This window comes from Cherax quadricarinatus, chromosome 71, assembly GCF_038502225.1.
Source record: "Cherax quadricarinatus isolate ZL_2023a chromosome 71, ASM3850222v1, whole genome shotgun sequence".
NCBI classification, from domain to species: domain Eukaryota; kingdom Metazoa; phylum Arthropoda; class Malacostraca; order Decapoda; family Parastacidae; genus Cherax; species Cherax quadricarinatus.
In genome coordinates this window covers 11968864-11986984 of record NC_091362.1, presented here as the reverse complement: position 1 = coordinate 11986984, position 18121 = coordinate 11968864, and the positions used below count along the sequence as shown (strand labels likewise).

Here is an 18121-nt window from a genome sequence, read left to right as displayed (position 1 = left end):
ACATCCCTCCTATGTTGAAGGCTCTGCTGAAATGACAGATCTATCCAGGATGGGTCCAGGCGAGAGATGAGACGTCGTGCTCTGTTCTCTACTCTGTCAAGCAGTCGCAGATGAGAGGGGGGGGGGGGCAGGCAAACCAAGAAAGTGGAGCATACTCAAGGTGCGAGCGTACTTGTGCCTCGTACAGAATCTTGCAACCCCTACTGTCAGGTAGATGCGAGATACGGCAAAGTGCTGTAAGCTTCCTAGCTGCCTGGGCTACTTCTCTTCTTTGCTTTTTAATGCCACTAGGACCAGCTAGAGTCACTGGACCCCAGTCACTCAAAAAAGTATTCCAGAGAGGTCTGTTTCTAGCGTACGTTAGGAATTGTTGGGAGACGGGACAAGATAGTCCTTCAATATGACACTAGTATCAGCTCTACGGCCGACTTGTTGAAAAAAAAAAATTAATAACAGAAACACGATATATACTCGAGAATAAATAAAATATGGCATTAAGAATGTCATGAGTAGTGGTGTGTTGTTGGGTGTATAAGGGTCACTGAAAGATAAGCCTTACATAGTGGTGGTGAAGGCAGCAGTGTTAGTCAGTAGCCCTATATACCTCCAACAACAATGGAGGGGTCAGTTTCATGCTGTCCTTTTTCTATCGATTAATCGCTTAACTTACTTGCTACACTGTTAATGCTACACTTTATCACTGGCTGGCACTATAGCCTTTATAGACTCCTGCTGCTTTAGTATCATACATATTACAGAATCACTGAAAGCCACATTCTTCCCTTTCTCTCAGCCCTTTACGAAAGGGCTGGCTGGCACTAGAAGCTTTGAGCCCACGGTGGCTTATTTAGCAGTTATTATTATTATCACACTGGCCGATTCCCACCAATGCAGGGTGGCCCGAAAAAGAAAAACTTTCACCATCATTCACTCCATCACTGTCTTGCCAGAAGGGTGCTTTACACTACAGTTTTTAAACTGCAACATTAACACCCCTCCTTCAGAGTGCAGGCACTGTACTTCCCATCTCCAGGACTCAAGTCCGGCCTGCCGGTTTCCCTGAACCCCTTCATAAATGTTACTTTGCTCACACTCCAACAGCACGTCAAGTATTAAAAACCATTTGTCTCCATTCACTCCTATCAAACACGCTCACGCATGCCTGCTGAAGTCCAAGCCCCTCGCACACAAAACCTCCTTTACCCCCTCTCTCCAACCTTTCCTAGGCCGACCCCTACCCCGCCTTCCTTCCACTACAGACTGATACACTCTTGAAGTCATTCTGTTTCGCTCCATTCTCTCTACATGTCCAAACCACCTCAACCACCCTTCCTCAGCCCTGTGGACAACAGTTTTGGTAATCCCGCACCTCCTCCTAACTTCCAAACTATGAATTCTCTGCATTATATTCACACCACACATTGCCCTCAGACATGACATCTCCACTGCCTCCAGCCTTCTCCTCGCTGCAACATTCATCACCCATGCTTCACACCCATATAAGAGCGTTGGTAAAACTATACTCTCATACATTCCCCTCTTTGCCTCCAAGGGCAAAGTTCTTTGTCTCCACAGACTCCTAAGTGCACCACTCACTCTTTTCCCCTCATCAATTCTATGATTCACCTCGTCTTTCATAGACCCATCCGTTGACACGTCCACTCCCAAATATCTGAATGCATTCACCTCCTCCATACTCTCTCCCTCCAATCTGATATCCAATCTTTCATCACCTAATCTTTTTGTTATCCTCATAACCTTACTCTTTCCTGTATTCACCTTTAATTTTCTTCTTTTGCACACCCTACCAAATTCATCCACCAATCTCTGCAACTTCTCTTCAGAATCTCCCAAGAGCAGTGTCATCAGCAAAGAGCAGCTGTGACAACTCCCACTTTGTGTGATTCTTTATCTTTTAACTTCACGCCTCTTGCCAAGACCCTCGCATTTACTTCTCTTACAACCCCATCTATAAATATATTAAACAACCATGGTGACATCACACATCCTTGTCTAAGGCCTACTTTCACTGGGAAATAATTTCCCTCTTTCCTACATACTCTAACTTGAGCCTCACTATCCTCATAAAAACTCTTCACTGCTTTCAGTAACCTACCTCCTACACCATACACTTGCCACATTGCCCCCCTATCCACCCTGTCATATGCCTTTTCCAAATCCATAAATGCCACAAAGACCTCTTTAGCCTTATCTAAATACTGTTCACTTATATGTTTCACTGTAAACACCTGGTCCACACACCCCCTACCTTTCCTAAAGCCTCCTTGTTCATCTGCTATCCTATTCTCAGTCTTACTCTTAATTCTTTCAATAATAACTACCATACACTTTACCAGGTATACTCAGCAGACTTATCCCCCTATAATTTTTGCACTCTTTTATCCCCTTTGCCTTTATACAAAGGAACTATGCATGCTCTCTGCCAATCCCTAGGTACCTTACCCTCTTCCATACATTTATTAAATAATTGCACCAACCACTCCAAAACTATATCCCCACCTGCTTTTAACATTTCTATCTTTATCCCATCAATCCCGGCTGCCTTGCCCCCTTTCATTTTACCTACTGCCTCACGAACTTCCCCCACACTCACAACTGGCTCTTCCTCACTCCTACAAGATGTTATTCCTCCTTGTCCTATACACGAAATCACAGCTTCCCTATCTTCATCAACATTTAACAATTCCTCAAAATATTCCCTCCATCTTCCCAATACCTCTAACTCTCCATTTAATAACTCTCCTCTCCTATTTTTAACTGACAAATCCATTTGTTCTTTAGGCTTTCTTAACTTGTTAATCTCACTCCAAAACTTTCTTATTTTCAACAAAATTTGTTGATAACATCTCACCCACTCTCTCATTTGCTCTCTTTTTACATTGCTTCACCACTCTCTTAACCTCTCTCTTTCTCCATATACTCTTCCCTCCTTGCATCACTTCTACTTTGTAAAAACTTCTCATATGCTAACAAGTTACAAGCACTAAAAAGAATGGAATACAAAATGTATCGCATGAATGCGTGGGATTCTCCTCGCTGGCTGGAAAACAATGGCACACTGGGCCGCTCAGGCCCTGACATGAATGACTTATACCGAGTTCAGTGCCGTTCACCGAGCCAATATTTTGACACAAAAACCATTACTTATTCCTATTAGGTCTTAATCCGGGGGTCCACTATATGTTAACAAGGTCGCACAAAATCCTCTAAATCCAGGGAAAATTACAGACAATATGTGCGAGTGAGCACAAACTGATGAGGGTGACCTACATTTCTGGAAACTTTAAAACCAGACAGGTCCTGGATGTGGTTGCTTTGGTCCTTTTAGGACAACAGTTTTTTGCAGACCTGGCCTGATACTTCAGTAGACAACCAGACACCTTCGCTATGGACAAAATGTAGAATTACGGATTTCTGTTCATTTTGCCTGATAATTAGTGTGCACGCCCAATTTTTTTGTCTGAATCTGCAGAAATCTATCAATGAGGAACATGTCAACATGGCTTGCCCCAAATTGATCCCCTCAGTGCAAAGGATTTCCTCCAGTAGTTACATACAAAATAACATTCCCATGCATGGTTAAATCATAGTCACGACTATGTGACTACTATTGAAACTAGCCAAATTTTGTGTGAAAGCAGCCTTATACAACAGTAATTTGTGCCTACAGTAGTACAATAGTATAGTTACCAGTGATGGTGGAAAGTAATGTAACCAACTTCCTCCCCTGTATGTTCAATTCACACAATTTTCAATTACACACTAACCTTTAAGAAAATCTTCACTGTAGTATATAGTAAAAATTTATGAGAAAATAAGAAATGGTAGCAAATGTGTACAAGAGAAATGCACTTGCCTGGATATGCCATTGCATCTTTTATTCCTTGAAGATCCTTCTTACTCCATTTTTGAACTTCTTCGTCCATTTTGTGTGCCTTGGCAGGATTCAATGCCCACAGGCAACCTTTACGCTGATTACTACCAGCCACTGTAATATTAATTTTTATTTAAATGTCTGCTAGCAAAAGAATCAACTACTAGACCATTAATACTGTACCATTAGAAAAGCTTCAAACATCTAGCTTTTCATCTTTTATACTTGACCATACCATAAAGTATATGCCTCTTTTGAAAACCCTATTAAATCTTTATGGCTATTACAAGGAAATGGGTAACAGCCATCTTGTACCTGGCATTTTATATTTATTCAACGACATGCATGTTTTACAAGGGAAGAGCTCTAACATGTTTGCCTAGAAGACTGGCAATTAAGTTAAAAGAGCCATTACCAATTTGATCTAATTTACAAATGCTATTTTAAATATCGAGAGCTACTACATAGTAAGCAGCAGCTTCACACTGACCCCTAAGCAAGATGCATGATTTGGATATTCCCTATTACATGTACCTTTGTTTACCAAGCAGTTGGCACCTGGATGTCAATCAATTAAATAATGTTCTTCAAAATTATTGTATTAGGTTTAGACTAAGATCTGAAGAGGTAAAAAGTTAATAAAAATCACAAATTCTTCCTGTTTCCTTTGCTTTTAGTAAACAAAGAATGCTGGCTAGAGCTAGGTTCCATGTACCCTTTCCCCAAGCAATCAAACACCTGTCTATTGGTCTTGTACCCAACTGTTCACTTTTTTGGCCCTTAATGCTGTAATAAAATCAGTGCCATCAGTAATGGTATGAAATTAACAATAAAATTGTCCAAAACTAAAACTGGCTAAAGATGTATATGAAGGTATGAAATAATGTATGGGCATCTATTTTTTTTTAATTACAAAACATGACAAATTTAAGGTTTAAAAATGCATGCATCCCCTAGCATTGGCTTGAATTAGACATTCAGTGATGGTTACCTACTAAGGAAATAATATACTATTCAAAAGAGGTAAATTATGGTGACAGTCTATATATTCATTTGTCTGATTTAATTTGTAAAGCTTCATCTTCAGCTTACATTTATGTCAATAGTTATACAAATTGCATTACAATTATACAACGAAAAGATCAGGATGTACCCTTCTTTGTCACCAGCCTGTTTCCCCAATTACAGCACGCAATTTCCTCCAATTTGCTGCCTGTGCATTTCTGCCTGATCTAACATTTTGCCAAAATTTAATATTTGTTATTCTTGGTTACATTAACTTATATTTATCAATAACAGACAAGGGGGAAAAAATGGCTGGCCTACATTTGGCATTGCAAGTCATTTGATAGTGAAGTACCTTAGTGGAGTTTTTTTTTTTCTTTTTTTATTGAAAGCTTAAAGCTGGAGGATTATTGCTGTGGCAGTGACTCAAACCCAAAAATGGGTTTACTAAATATTTTCAAGCCATCACGTCAGCCAGTCTTTGGCATGGGTACTGCATGAATGGCGGTCTGTTCATACATAACTGCCTGTACAAACAAGTTTATACTATACATTTAATAATCATTTGCATGCTTAAGCCTCTATGACAACCTATTAAGGGATATAGCAAATGCAAATGAACTTACCAACTGGTTTTTCAATCTTCTCAAAGCATTTGTTGAGACTAAGATTATGCCGAACCGAGTTCTTCCAACCATTAGGAGCTGTCCGGAAGTAGGGAAAATGTTCGCTGCAAAAACAAAAAAACAGCATAAAACTAAATTTGATGGAAAATTTACAGAATCACAAAGATGATGGTCTAGGTGCAATTTATGCATCGGTGATTTCACAGTCCTATTTTAAGCCAATTTCAATGCTTAATTTTTTACCCCAGTGAAAGGGTTTATTAAGATCAAAAAATTCCTATACAGCCTCTCCTCACTTACCGATGTACTCGTTTACTGACAACTCGGAGTTATGATGGGCTCTGATGAGTTGGTATTGTATGCTGTACAAGAACTTGGGTCACGAAAACGAGCATTGCAGCATCAAGCATCTCGATCTCCTTCCTACAGCCACTCAGTACACTAGCTTTCAGTCTCAAAGACTACACATTTGCACACATTTGTACTTTATTGTCCATCCCATAGTACAACTAATTAGAAGTGCAGCAGCACTTGGAAGATGAAACAGAGGAAAATGGAAGAATTACAAAAGTACACTGTAAAGGGGTTAGCTGGTGTGTTCATCTGTATGTTTACATTCTCTGTCTCTTACAGCAGCTTAAGAAATAATTCAACTCTGTGAACGAGCATGTTGATGGTAATAATCATAATTAATAATAATAAATAATCACTCTGGAGCTCTTTAACCCTTTCAGGGTTGGCAGGCCCTCTCCCAAACTTGTTCTCAGGGTCGGAAAAAAAAATTAATTTTCTTATGAAAAGATTTGCTTTTTCTAAATTTTATGGGCTAAAAAAAAAAAAAAAACTTTGCCATCAATACTTACCGAGATATGGAGGTTTGAAGTTGACAAATTAACCCGCATACGGCAAGATTGCCAACTGCCGGTCACTCTGTAATCATTCATTTTGGTTTTTTTCCTACCTTTTTCTATTATTTTTCACTATTTTTTTTCTTTTCAACTAACTTTTATGGCCTGTGAGACCAACATGAGGACTATTTTGTAAATATTCACTCTTTCTGTACTACACAATCACTGCACAAACACTGTTGTCATTATATTGTTTACAAAACATGTTTACACAAACGAACAATAAAATGTTTATTACATTTTTTTTATATTAAATATACATATATACAGTTACTGGACATGTTCTTAGAAGTTCTGCAGCCTGTGGCAGTCTTTGAAACACAGTCATGCACAATGGTGTTTTACATTCCTCTCACATAAAACTAGTGTCTGAGTTGTTGTGGGCATTTTTTTTGTATGTGCACAGACATAACACCTCTTCCGAGCCTTTTTCTTGAAAGCAGTAGCAGGCAGTTTCATTAGGAAGTGATCACCATGCTTCAGAAGAGAAGGTAGTTGTTGATAACTTAGTGGGCAGTTTTCTATTGCAGTTGTTCCTTGGTACTTTATTATTTGTCTGATGACAAACAAAATTCGCCATATGGTGGTTTGTTTCTGGTCCTCATCTTTTACATACTATAAACATTGAGCATGAAAATGTCCAGAATATGGAAAAAGTTTTATGTACCACTTATACCTCTTGCGAACACAATCAGCAAACCCAGTCTGCATGTCACATTTGTCCACTGAATGCATATTGAAGGTGTAGTCAATCACAGCTGCAGGTTTTAGAATGGGTTCACTGCTCTCTCTATGCTGCCTGCTAGTGTCATTTCGTTAGGGTGAACCGACGATAACAGTGTGACATCTCGTTCGTCATGCCACCGAAATGCTATGTCATTGGCAGCAAACGCCTGCACCTCACCTCTGAGTGCCAACGTCGAACCTGGGCATATGTTTATGATTTCCACGCACTGTGCCACACACACCTTGTCATGTTCACTCGCAAGAAATCACCGAGTAAGGGGCTCATGTACCAGTTATCAGTATATAATATATGCCCCATGCCAAGATATGGTTCCATCATTGTTCTAACCACATCACCAGAAGCACCCAGTAACTTCCTGGTATCTCACAATGTATTACTTTCAGTGTACACAATTATATCTAATACAAGACCACTGTAGCAATCACAAAGCACAAACAACTTTATACCAAAGCATTTCCTCTTGCTTGGTATGTACTGCTTGAATGACAGTCTTCCTTTGTACAGAATCAAAGACTCGTCAATAACAAGCTTCGTGAAGGAATAAAAATACTACACATTGAATTTCTGTTTCAGATATACAAACACATTCCTAATCTTATATAACTTGTCGTTTCTGTCAGGCCTGGTTTTGTCCAAGAAGTGAAGCATACGTAATAGCAGCACAAATCGATTCACTCCTATCGCTGAAACCTGGGGTTGCAATCAGGCAGTCTGTCGACCAGTATTATTTGACACTGCTTATATACACATGGCATAAGCATTATTGTGGCAAACAAAAGATACATCTCGGCCACAGTTGTCTCCTTCCACTGGTGTAGGCGCAATTTTTGTGAAAGTAGTATTGTGTGTGCCATGGTGTAATCAAAGTATCTGTTGCTTTCCCTGACAATTTCCATCAGGGGTTTGTCAAAGAATAACTCGAAACATTTCAGTTCAGTGGCATTGTTACCAAGTGCACAAGATGGCGTATTCCACTGACTTTCATCAAAGTGATGGGGATTGGGAACAAAATAAGCAGCTTCCTGCCAATCTCAGGTGCAGTCTGCTGGTGGGTACTGGATACTGACAGGTGGTTGTGGAGGTTGGTGGCCTTTGTTGTAGTTCAGCTGAGTCAGCAGCATGGCTGGCACCACCACCAACAGATGCATGCACATTTTCCATCCCAACTGCAACACTATCATTTTCATTTTCACTATCTGTTCCTGTTGTACAGCCACAGGATGTACTCCTTCCCCTTGGAATAACATATGGCACACTACCAGAGCCCATATACCGTCGTATATACTGACGCTTCACTGGAGAATATTCTACTTCACTCTTACTACTGGAACTGTTTTCAAGAGCTAGGAGTTCATATTCACTATCAACATTGCTCACATCTGAGTCCTGGATATGGGAAAATACGAGTTTCCTCTTTTGTTCTGGTACAACTGAATGTGAACAAGACGGCCCAGCACCAGAGGTGGAAGGTTGAGGGTCATCTGGATTTTCCTCACTATTACCAGTATTATGGTCATTAGTTTCGGTCACAACCTCATCAAAACCTTGAAACTCGTCTTCACTGACACTTCCATCTGTATTAGAACTGTCACTGGGGAACAAAAGTGTCCCAATTCGCCGAGGAGTGAGGAGTTTCTTACTGCGAGGCATGGTGAGCAAGGTGTACTAAAATGGCATTCCCACAATGCATTACTGGGTCCCTCAATTTTTTCCTACCACACACACACTGACCACTCAAATCCATTCTCTCATATCTAGGCCTACCAGCCATTTCCCACTTAATTTGAAGTTGTTAGAATTTACACGTGCTAGTACGGCACCAACCTTGAAAGGGTTAAATGTCATACGTATTTCGTATAGGTTTGGTAGCCGACTCCAGAGCTATTATTATTATTTATTAAGACATCCTCTCCTCACTTAGCGACGTACAGTGGAGCCTCCCTTTTCGTCATTAATCCATTCCAGAGAGATTGGCAAAAACTGAAACCATTTTCCCCATAAGAAATAATGTAAACCCAATTAATCCATTCCAGACACCCAAAAGTATTAACAAAAAATACATTTTATAGAGAATAAATATAGTTTTACATACAGAAAACAAGGACTTAGGTATCAAAGCCCTATCTAGGGTTACTTACCTTCTTTGTCTTTTACTGGCACTAGGACTAACTTGAGTCACTGCACACGTCACACAAAAATACAGTGGACCCCCCGGTTAATGATATTTTTTCATTCCAGAAGTATGTTCAGGTGCCAGTACTGACCGAATTTGTTCCCATAAGGAATATTGTGAAGTAGATTAGTCCATTTCAGACCCCTAAACATACACGTACAAATGCACTTACATATATACACTCACATAATTGGTCACATTGGGAGGTGATCGTTAAGCGGGGGTCCGCTGTAATCTGTCCAGAGAGCTCTGTTTCTGGCATCTCTTAAGATTTGTCCAAAATGAGAGAAGGCACTATCATTGAACATGTTGAAGACATGGCTTGCAACAGTTTTGTTAGGGTGATAATACTCCACAAAACTTTGCACTTCACTCCACTTGGTACAAATGTCCTTAACCCTTTGAGGGTTTCGGACGTACTAGTACGGCTTACGACCCAGGGTTTTTGACGTACTAGTACGCCTAAATTCTAGCGCCCTCAAATCTAGTGGGAGAAAGCTGATAGGCCTCCATATGAAAGAATGGGTCTATGTGGTCAGTGTGCACGGTATAAAAAAAATCCTGCAGCACACAGTGCATAATGAGAAAAAAAACTGACCGTTTTTTTTTGGGAATAAAACAGCGACTTTGCACTCTATTTTCGTATGGTATTTATTGTTGTATTCTAGTTTTCTTGGTCTCATTTTATAGAATGGAAGGCATATCATAGAAATTGAGATGATTTTGACTGGTTTTACAATGAAAAGTACCTTGAAATTGAGCTCAAAGTAGCAGAAATGTTTGATTTTTACCAAAGTTCAAAAGTAAACAAATCATGCCAAGCGTCCAATACACGTCAACTGGCGAGTCTAATATTCTTTTGCAAGTGCGCCAATATGATTCATACCATTTTTTACACTAATGCAGTAGTCTGCATAACAGTAAATCTTCTATTTTTTGTGAGAATAAAAATTCAAAGTGGAAAGCAAAAGAATGTAAGAGGGGCCTTGAGACATGACTAATGAACAGAGGAAATGTCATTTTAGTGCCAGGAATGTATTTCTTGTTTGTTCTGGACCCTATTCGGAAATTGGCATCTTTTGAAATTTGTTTGAAATTGGCAAAATTGCTAAATTCTGACCACTGTACTGGATAGTTGAAATTGGTAAATGGGTGGTTTCTTGCACTCATTCAATAGAAAAAATGGAGTTCTAGCGAAATATTTATGGTTTTTGTCGACTAGTACAGTGGAACTGGCCAAAAATGGGGCTCAAAGTGGGCAAAATCGCCGATCCGTAAACATTGTCAAGACCGCTAACTTTGCGAGAGCATAATTCCGTAAGTTTCCCATCAAATTTCATATTTTTTGGTGTCATTATGATCGGGAAAAGATTCTCTATCTTTTCATAAGAATTTTTTTTTTTTTTTTAATTTGGCCGACCCTGAGAACGAGTCTCGGAGAGGGCCTGTCGACCCTCAAAGGGTTAATCACTGAAGAAGGCACCTTCTCCCCTCTCTTCCTACTCCTCTGAAGCAATTTCCTCAGCTGTGATCTGTTGCTGTTCCAGTTAAAGGTCTTGCAGCTCTTCAGTGGTTAGCTCTTCCCTGTGGTCCTCCACCAACTCTTCCACATCCTGGCCACTCAAACCCTTCAAAATCCTTCTCTTGGACACATTCTGGTCAAAATTTTCTCCAAGCAGAGTTCATCATCCTGGAAGTCACTCCCTGCCTGAAGGGTAACTACAGAAGACCAATCGCTCTTATCCTATGCAAAGACCGAAAAAAAAAATTATTTTCTCAATTTCACCCCCCTCCCCCAAGTAATTAGCTATGCGCGCATTTCCTGGAAGATCTTGGAAGCAAGTTTTTGACCTATTTCATGTTGTATCACTGTTAATAATGAACGGACTGAAAGAATTTTCACAGCAAACAAAACTAAATGTTAATTTCGGGTGGTGACATTTCTGTAGTAACAGTAAGGGGCGATTCCTCGATTAGTGACGAATAAGTTTACTGAAGTGGTCTTAGGAACGGATCTCCGTTGGTAAGTGAGGAGATGCTGTATATCCAAGCTATTTAGCTACTACAATAGTCACAAACTCAAGAAACAGATGGGCAGAAATTTTTTAAAGCTAAGTAAATAGATTTGTAGCAAGATTAATAGTTCCTTACGAAAATGTTATCTGAAATCTACACATCAGCGAGAATAAAGAGCAGAAGATAAATAGTGGATGAGAGATTTTAAAGTTGAAAATGTCACCTGCAGTGCCACAAAGCTCTGTACTTGACCTCATAATTTTCTTGATAAATTTAAATGACATGCTAAAAGAAAATGTTCGCAGATACACTGAACCTAGCAAAATAAATACTACTAAACCCCTGAGAGAAGACTAGAGGAGCAAAATGAGTGACAGATGATTAAATTTAACGAGGGTATGTGCCATGCCCAGACTGAAGTCCTGGAAGAGGAAGGACAGTGCCTGCACTTAGGAGGGGGAGGGGAAGGTTAGTCAGAAGGTAATCTAAATGTGATGTCAGGACACTAATAATAAAATGAACGCTGGTGAATGTCTTTTGGATCACAGCGTGGTGGGAGATAGCCAACGAGTTAAAATAAGTGCCATGTACAGAAATGTTAAATTACTAACAGGCCCCATTGAAGAAAAATTAATAAAATATCAAAGACATCATTTGAAGAGATCACTAGAAACTTATGCCATATTGGTAAACTTTAAAATATCCTTTACATATATGGATATCAAATGAGTAACAAAGAATAATTGGATATCACATTGGAGGGAGGGAGTATGGAAGAAGTGAATGTGTTCAGATATTTGGGAGTAGATTTGTCAGCAGATGGGTTTATGAAGGATGAGGTTAATCACTGCAATGATGAAGGGAAAAAGGCAAGTGGTGTATTGAGGTATGTAGAGAGAGAGAGAGAGAGAGAGAGAGAGAGAGAGAGAGAGAGAGAGAGAGAGAGAGACAGAGAGACAGAGAGACAGAGACAGAGAGACAGAGACAGAGACAGAGACAGAGAGACAGAGAGACAGAGAGACAGAGAGACAGAGACAGAGAGAGAGAGAGAGACAGAGAGAGAGACAGAGAGAGAGAGAGAGAGAGACAGAGAGAGAGACAGAGAGAGAGACAGAGAGAGACAGAGAGAGAGAGAGACAGAGAGAGACAGAGAGAGAGAGAGACAGAGAGAGACAGAGAGAGAGAGAGAGAGAGAGAGAGACAGAGAGAGAGAGAGAGAGAGAGAGACAGAGAGAGACAGAGAGAGAGACAGAGAGAGAGAGAGAGAGAGAGAGAGAGAGAGAGAGAGAGAGAGAGAGAGAGAGAAAACTATCCATGGAGGCAAAGAAGGAAATGTACAAGAGTGTGAAGCATGGGTTGTGAATAACAAAAAAGGCACAATACCGAGACTGGAATGATACACAAATAACCCGCACATAGAAGAGACGCTTACGACGACGTTTCGGTCCAACTTGGACCATTTACAAAGTCACACTAACGAAAAGGAGAGCAGGATGGGTATATATAGGCAGGAGGTAGGTGGTGGACTGGAGGACAGGAGGGTCAGGGAAGACATGATAATGACATACAAAAACACTGTATGGAATAAATAAGATGGACAGAGACAGGATGTTCCAGAGGGGACACAGAAACAAGGGGTCACAACTGGAAGCTGAGGACTCAGACGAGTCGCAGGGATGCTTGGAAGTATTTCTTCAGAGTTGTCAGGAAGTGGAATAGCCTAGCAAGTGATGTAGTGGAGGCAGGAACCATACATAGCTTTAAGACGAGGTATGAAAAAGCTCAGGAAGCAGAGAGGACCTAGTAGCTATTGCGACCACTGAATGGGTCACAATGTATATAATGTATATTACCTGTTCATATAATTTTATATTGCTTATATTTGCAATATTAGCTAAATTGTAAATATATTGCTTTATATTTATATTATTAGGTAGGATGTAACATTTATATATTATTCAGTGCTCATAGTTCGAGTGTTAAGTAGCTGACAGCATTGTCTAACTACTGTATTATCGTTTCGCTCGTTACATTGCCAGCTTCTCTGTGTTGCTGGGCAGCAGCAGTCCACGGAGAGTCACGCGATTGGGGGGGGGGGGGTCACACCTCACCTGGAGAGTAGTCTGCCTGGCCTGCTCTCATTATTGTCTGTTGGACGTTGTTTCTAACAAGAGGTCCCACACCAGCTCTCCCTTGTGGGCCCTTGTTGGAAGATCGTCTCTGTCGCTTTCTTGTTGTTGGTTCTGTATAACTCTGTTCACAGAACATAGTCTAGACTTAGTGATTTTCGACGTTGTACTGAGGTTGCGTGTCGCATAGACACTGAGAAACTCAGGTCCTGAGCTGTAGCTTCTGACCTAATTTGTACTGGTATCTGTGCAATGTCACAGTCGGGGATTTTCTAATGCTGAACTTAGATTCAGTAGTATGGGAGTTTTGTGGAGGATCTGCAGATGGTCCCTACCTAGTGTCGTTATATTATCTCCTTGTTCCTGATTCTGTGCCGCTGTTGCTTGTTATATTGCTGTTCAGCTTAAGTCGCTTTATTGCTCAAGCAAGCTGTTCTGATTGCCAGGTTGGTCAAGAAGTTAGTTTATGAGAGGACTTTTAGTCAGTCACTGACTAAGTCTAGTCGAGTCTTGAGACATTGCGAACTACTTAAGAGCACTTACAAATATATACAAGTAAGTTTGTGTGCATTATGTTATTAAATGTTAACAGTGTACCAGACAGTACTTAAAAGCCATAAAGATGTGATATGAGCCTTCAGCTCGATACTACTATATATGAGAGAAGTGTAGGAACTTGTATCCTATATTATATTCAATTGATTACTATAATTTACTTTGATAATATACGCCTAGACAACTTAATTGTTAATAAACTTGTTAAATTTTAATTTCTTTAGTTAGTAGCCTACCAGTTGTAATCCTGAAGCACTATTGTATCTTAGTAAATTCTAATGGATAATTGGACCAGGATACTGACTACTTGTTGCAAAAACCCAGTAGCAGGCTGGTTGCTAGAGGGGCAGTCCTTTCTAGTATTCACTGGAGATCTCTATCATTATTAGAAATCGCGTTTTTTGTAACAGCGATCAGTGAAGAGGTGGGGCCAGGAGCCGAGTCTCGACCCCTGCAACCACAGTTAGGCAAGTACACACACACGTGCACCCGCACACACATTCATTTTACCTCATTTACTCACCTCTCACCCTAAATTGACCCCAAATCCTGAAGCGTGTCACAAAAGTCGAAAAAAGTATCTTTTTCTTATGAAATTACAGAGAATCTTTTCCCGGTGGTAATGACACCAAAAGTACAAAATTTAATGAAAAACTTATAGAATTACGCTCTCGCAAAATTAGCGATATATACGCATCAGTGATTTTGCCCACTTTGAGCCCTATTTTCGGCCAATTCCATTGTTCCAATTGACCAAACTCATTGCTATTTCTTTAGAACTCCATTTGTTCTATCGACAGTACAAGAAACTGCCTATTTACTGATTTCAACTACCCAATAGTGGTCAGAAATTAGCAATTTGGCCAATTTCATGCAAATTAAAAAGCATGCCAATTTCAAAATAGGGTCCAAAATAAACAATGCAGACATTCCTGGCACTAAAATAACATTTTCTCTGTTCATTAGTCATGTCTCCAGGCCCCTCTTACATTACTCTTGCTTTCTATTTCAAATTTTTATTCACACAAAAAGTAGACGACTTACCATTATAAAGACTACTGCATTACTGTAATAACTATAAATAATGTCAACCCATTCGTGACTGTGTATTAGAATAGCTAGTTGGACACTTATTGGACAGTGACGTCATTTATTTACTCTTGAACATCAGCAAAAATCAAACATTTCCACTACTTTGAGCTCAATTTCAAGGTCCTTTTCATCGTGAAACCATTCAAAATCATCTCTATTTCTGTAACATGTCTTCCATTCTATCAAATAAGACCAAAAAAAAAAAACAAGAATGCAACCATAAATGTGAAAATACACCTCAAAGTCAGTGTTTTAATAATAAAAAAAAGACAGTCGGAGTTTCTCATTATGCACTGCATGCTGCAGGATTTTTTTTTATACTGAGCACACTGACCACACAGACCCATTCTCTCACGTGTGGGCCTACCAGCTTTCTCCCGCTTAATTTGAGGCCGCTAGAATTTTTGGTGTATTAATACATCACCAACACTGGCTCTTGAGACGTGTTTGTGTGTATATAGTATATGACACCGACAGTCAAAGGTTAAAGATTACAAATATTTTAAGTAATGAGTGTTTTTAATGCCTAGTTCTATTGCTAACTTAATATATGTTAATATAAACTTATCTGGCATTTATATGCCTTAAAGGGTAAAAAAATGGCATTCTGCTTTCTGGCAGCAGCCTGGAACCTAACTTGCCGTGTATGTGGGGGCCCTACTGTAAATGGTTAACACCAGGACAAAAGCTTTAAATTATTAATCATCATGAGGGAGCATTGTATGCTAAAATAGCAAATCTTCACAAAGCGATAAAAGAAAATAGCGATTAAGGGAAAACTTTATTACCACAGAAAAATTTTGGTACCTATTAACCGTGCTATGCAAGGTAATCCTGTACACACATTACAATCAAAACTAAGTGCTAAATCCACAAGTGTCCAGTATATACATAGGTATACTTTAATAGGTACACATTCTAGTTCTGGTTAGGTCCTCTTCCCCCTCCTTTTGCCTCCCAGAACCTGAATTCTTCGTTGCATGGATTCAACAAGATGCTGGAAACTATTCCTTAGATTTTGATCCATGTTGACGTGGTACCACAGTTGCTGATCTGTCTGCTGCAAATCTCCCATTCCACTACACTCCAAAGGATTACATAAAATTCTGCCTACCATATGCATACTTTGATCCTGTGCCCACTGTAACCTCTGTTTACTGTTCTTAATAGCAGAAACCGGCATGGTAGTCTGCTGCTGAACCCATTCACTTCAAATTTCGAAGTTTTGTGTTGTATTTTCTGCATACCACTGTTTTAATGCATGGTTATTCGAGTTACAATCACATTCCACCAGTTTAGCCATTCTCTGACCTTCATTAACAAGCTCGCTGGAAGAGTTTTTCACACCATTCTCAGTAAACTCTCGAGACCGTTCCTCACGAAATTATTAGATCAGCGGTTTCTGAGAACTTAAACCACCACATCTGGCACCAACAATCATTTCACGGTCAGTCACTTTGCTCAAATTTATTCATTCTGATGTTTTGTCTGAACAACAACCTCTTGACTGTCTGCATTCTTTTAGGCACTAAAGTGCTGCTACTTGATTGGCTGGTTATGTTTGTATTAACGAGGTGTACCTAATAAAGTGGCCACTGAGTATATATATAATTTTATAAGAAACCCATGTCAGTCATTATAGAGGCTGGGCTAAGATTTAGCGCTTACCCCTTACCAACTTAAAATAGATAATAACTAGTTACGATGCTTACAAGAGATATATATCATAATCTACACTGGAAAATCCTAGAAGGGATGGTCCCGAATCTGCACACATATCACTCCCTACGAAAGTAGGGACTGGGCAGGCGATGCAAAATACCCCCCCCCCCCCCAATGAAAAGTAGGGGCGCCATTGGTACACTAAGAGAAAACACCATAAGTGTCCGGGGGCCTAAGACTGTTCAACAGCCTCCAACCAGGCAGAAGGGGAATTACCAATAGGCCCCTAGTTGCCTTCAAAAGGGAGCTGGACAGATACTTGAAGTCGGTGCCGGATCAACCAGGCTCTGGTTCGTACGTTGGACTACGTGCGGCCAGCAGTAACAGCCTGGTTGATCAGGCCCTGATTCCACCAGGCGGCCTGGTCGTGGACCAGGACGTGGGGGCGTTGATCCCCGGAATACTCTCCAGGTAGACTCCAGGTACCATAGTAATACTGACCAAGCAGCATTCACTATTGCAAGATATTTCTTTTAAAAAAACTGTACACTGAATTTCAATCTTTAAACAATATCCAATCTTTTATTAAAATTCATTATAATCTTTATAATTAGTCAAGGGAGCTAGCTTAGAAAAAATGCATGCATCTGAAGACATTGATCGTGATTCAGCCTTTTGCTGTTCTCTACGAACGACTAACCATTTTATTATAAATCGCCAAACGATAAAGACAACATGCATTTCCCTTGTATATACAACAGCACGATAAAAAAAAATCTAGGGCATTCATTATAGCGGGGTTCCATATGCGGAGGGTTGAGGGGATTGGTATCGGAGTGGGAGGGGGGGGGGGAGTAGAGGTGCTGTGTACGAACTGGTCACTATAGTTTTATTGATCCACCACTACACAGAACGCTTATCAAAAACGTCCTATTTCAATGTACACATACCACAAAACTTGTGAATATACATGAACAATAAGAATAAGCTATGTAAAAAGTGGAAACGAGGCGGCATGGTGACAAGATCACCATGCGTAAAGAGGATGGAAATGAACTAACAAGAAGCGTGCACACGAGAAAGTGCGAAAACAAAAGATCAGAATACATAAAACAGTAATTACGCTAAAACTAATAACTATGGAAATACAGACGAAAATTATGAGTTCAGAAAGGCCTTGAATCTACCAAGTCCACTAAAAAAAAATGGGGAGGGAGGTGTTATATAATAGACAACGCCAATGATAACTTTACATGATATAAATTGGGAGGGGAAGAGATGCAGTTAAACCCGTAGAGGTCCTACAACGCCT

General features: G+C 39.9%; 1 protein-coding gene across 5 annotated transcripts in view; it reads right to left on the bottom strand.

Annotated features, from left to right (window-relative positions):
* jumu (jumeau) overlaps positions 1-18121 on the bottom strand; it is a 92160-nt gene that overhangs the window by 21284 nt on the left and 52755 nt on the right. For all 5 annotated transcript variants that reach the window (XM_070100026.1, XM_053793374.2, XM_053793372.2 and 2 more), the window contains exons 5-6: positions 5527-5630; positions 3878-4009 (exon numbers count right to left, since the gene is read on the bottom strand). In XM_070100026.1, the coding sequence (XP_069956127.1) occupies positions 3878-4009; positions 5527-5630 (236 nt within the window). The remainder of the gene's footprint in view (positions 1-3877; positions 4010-5526; positions 5631-18121) is intronic.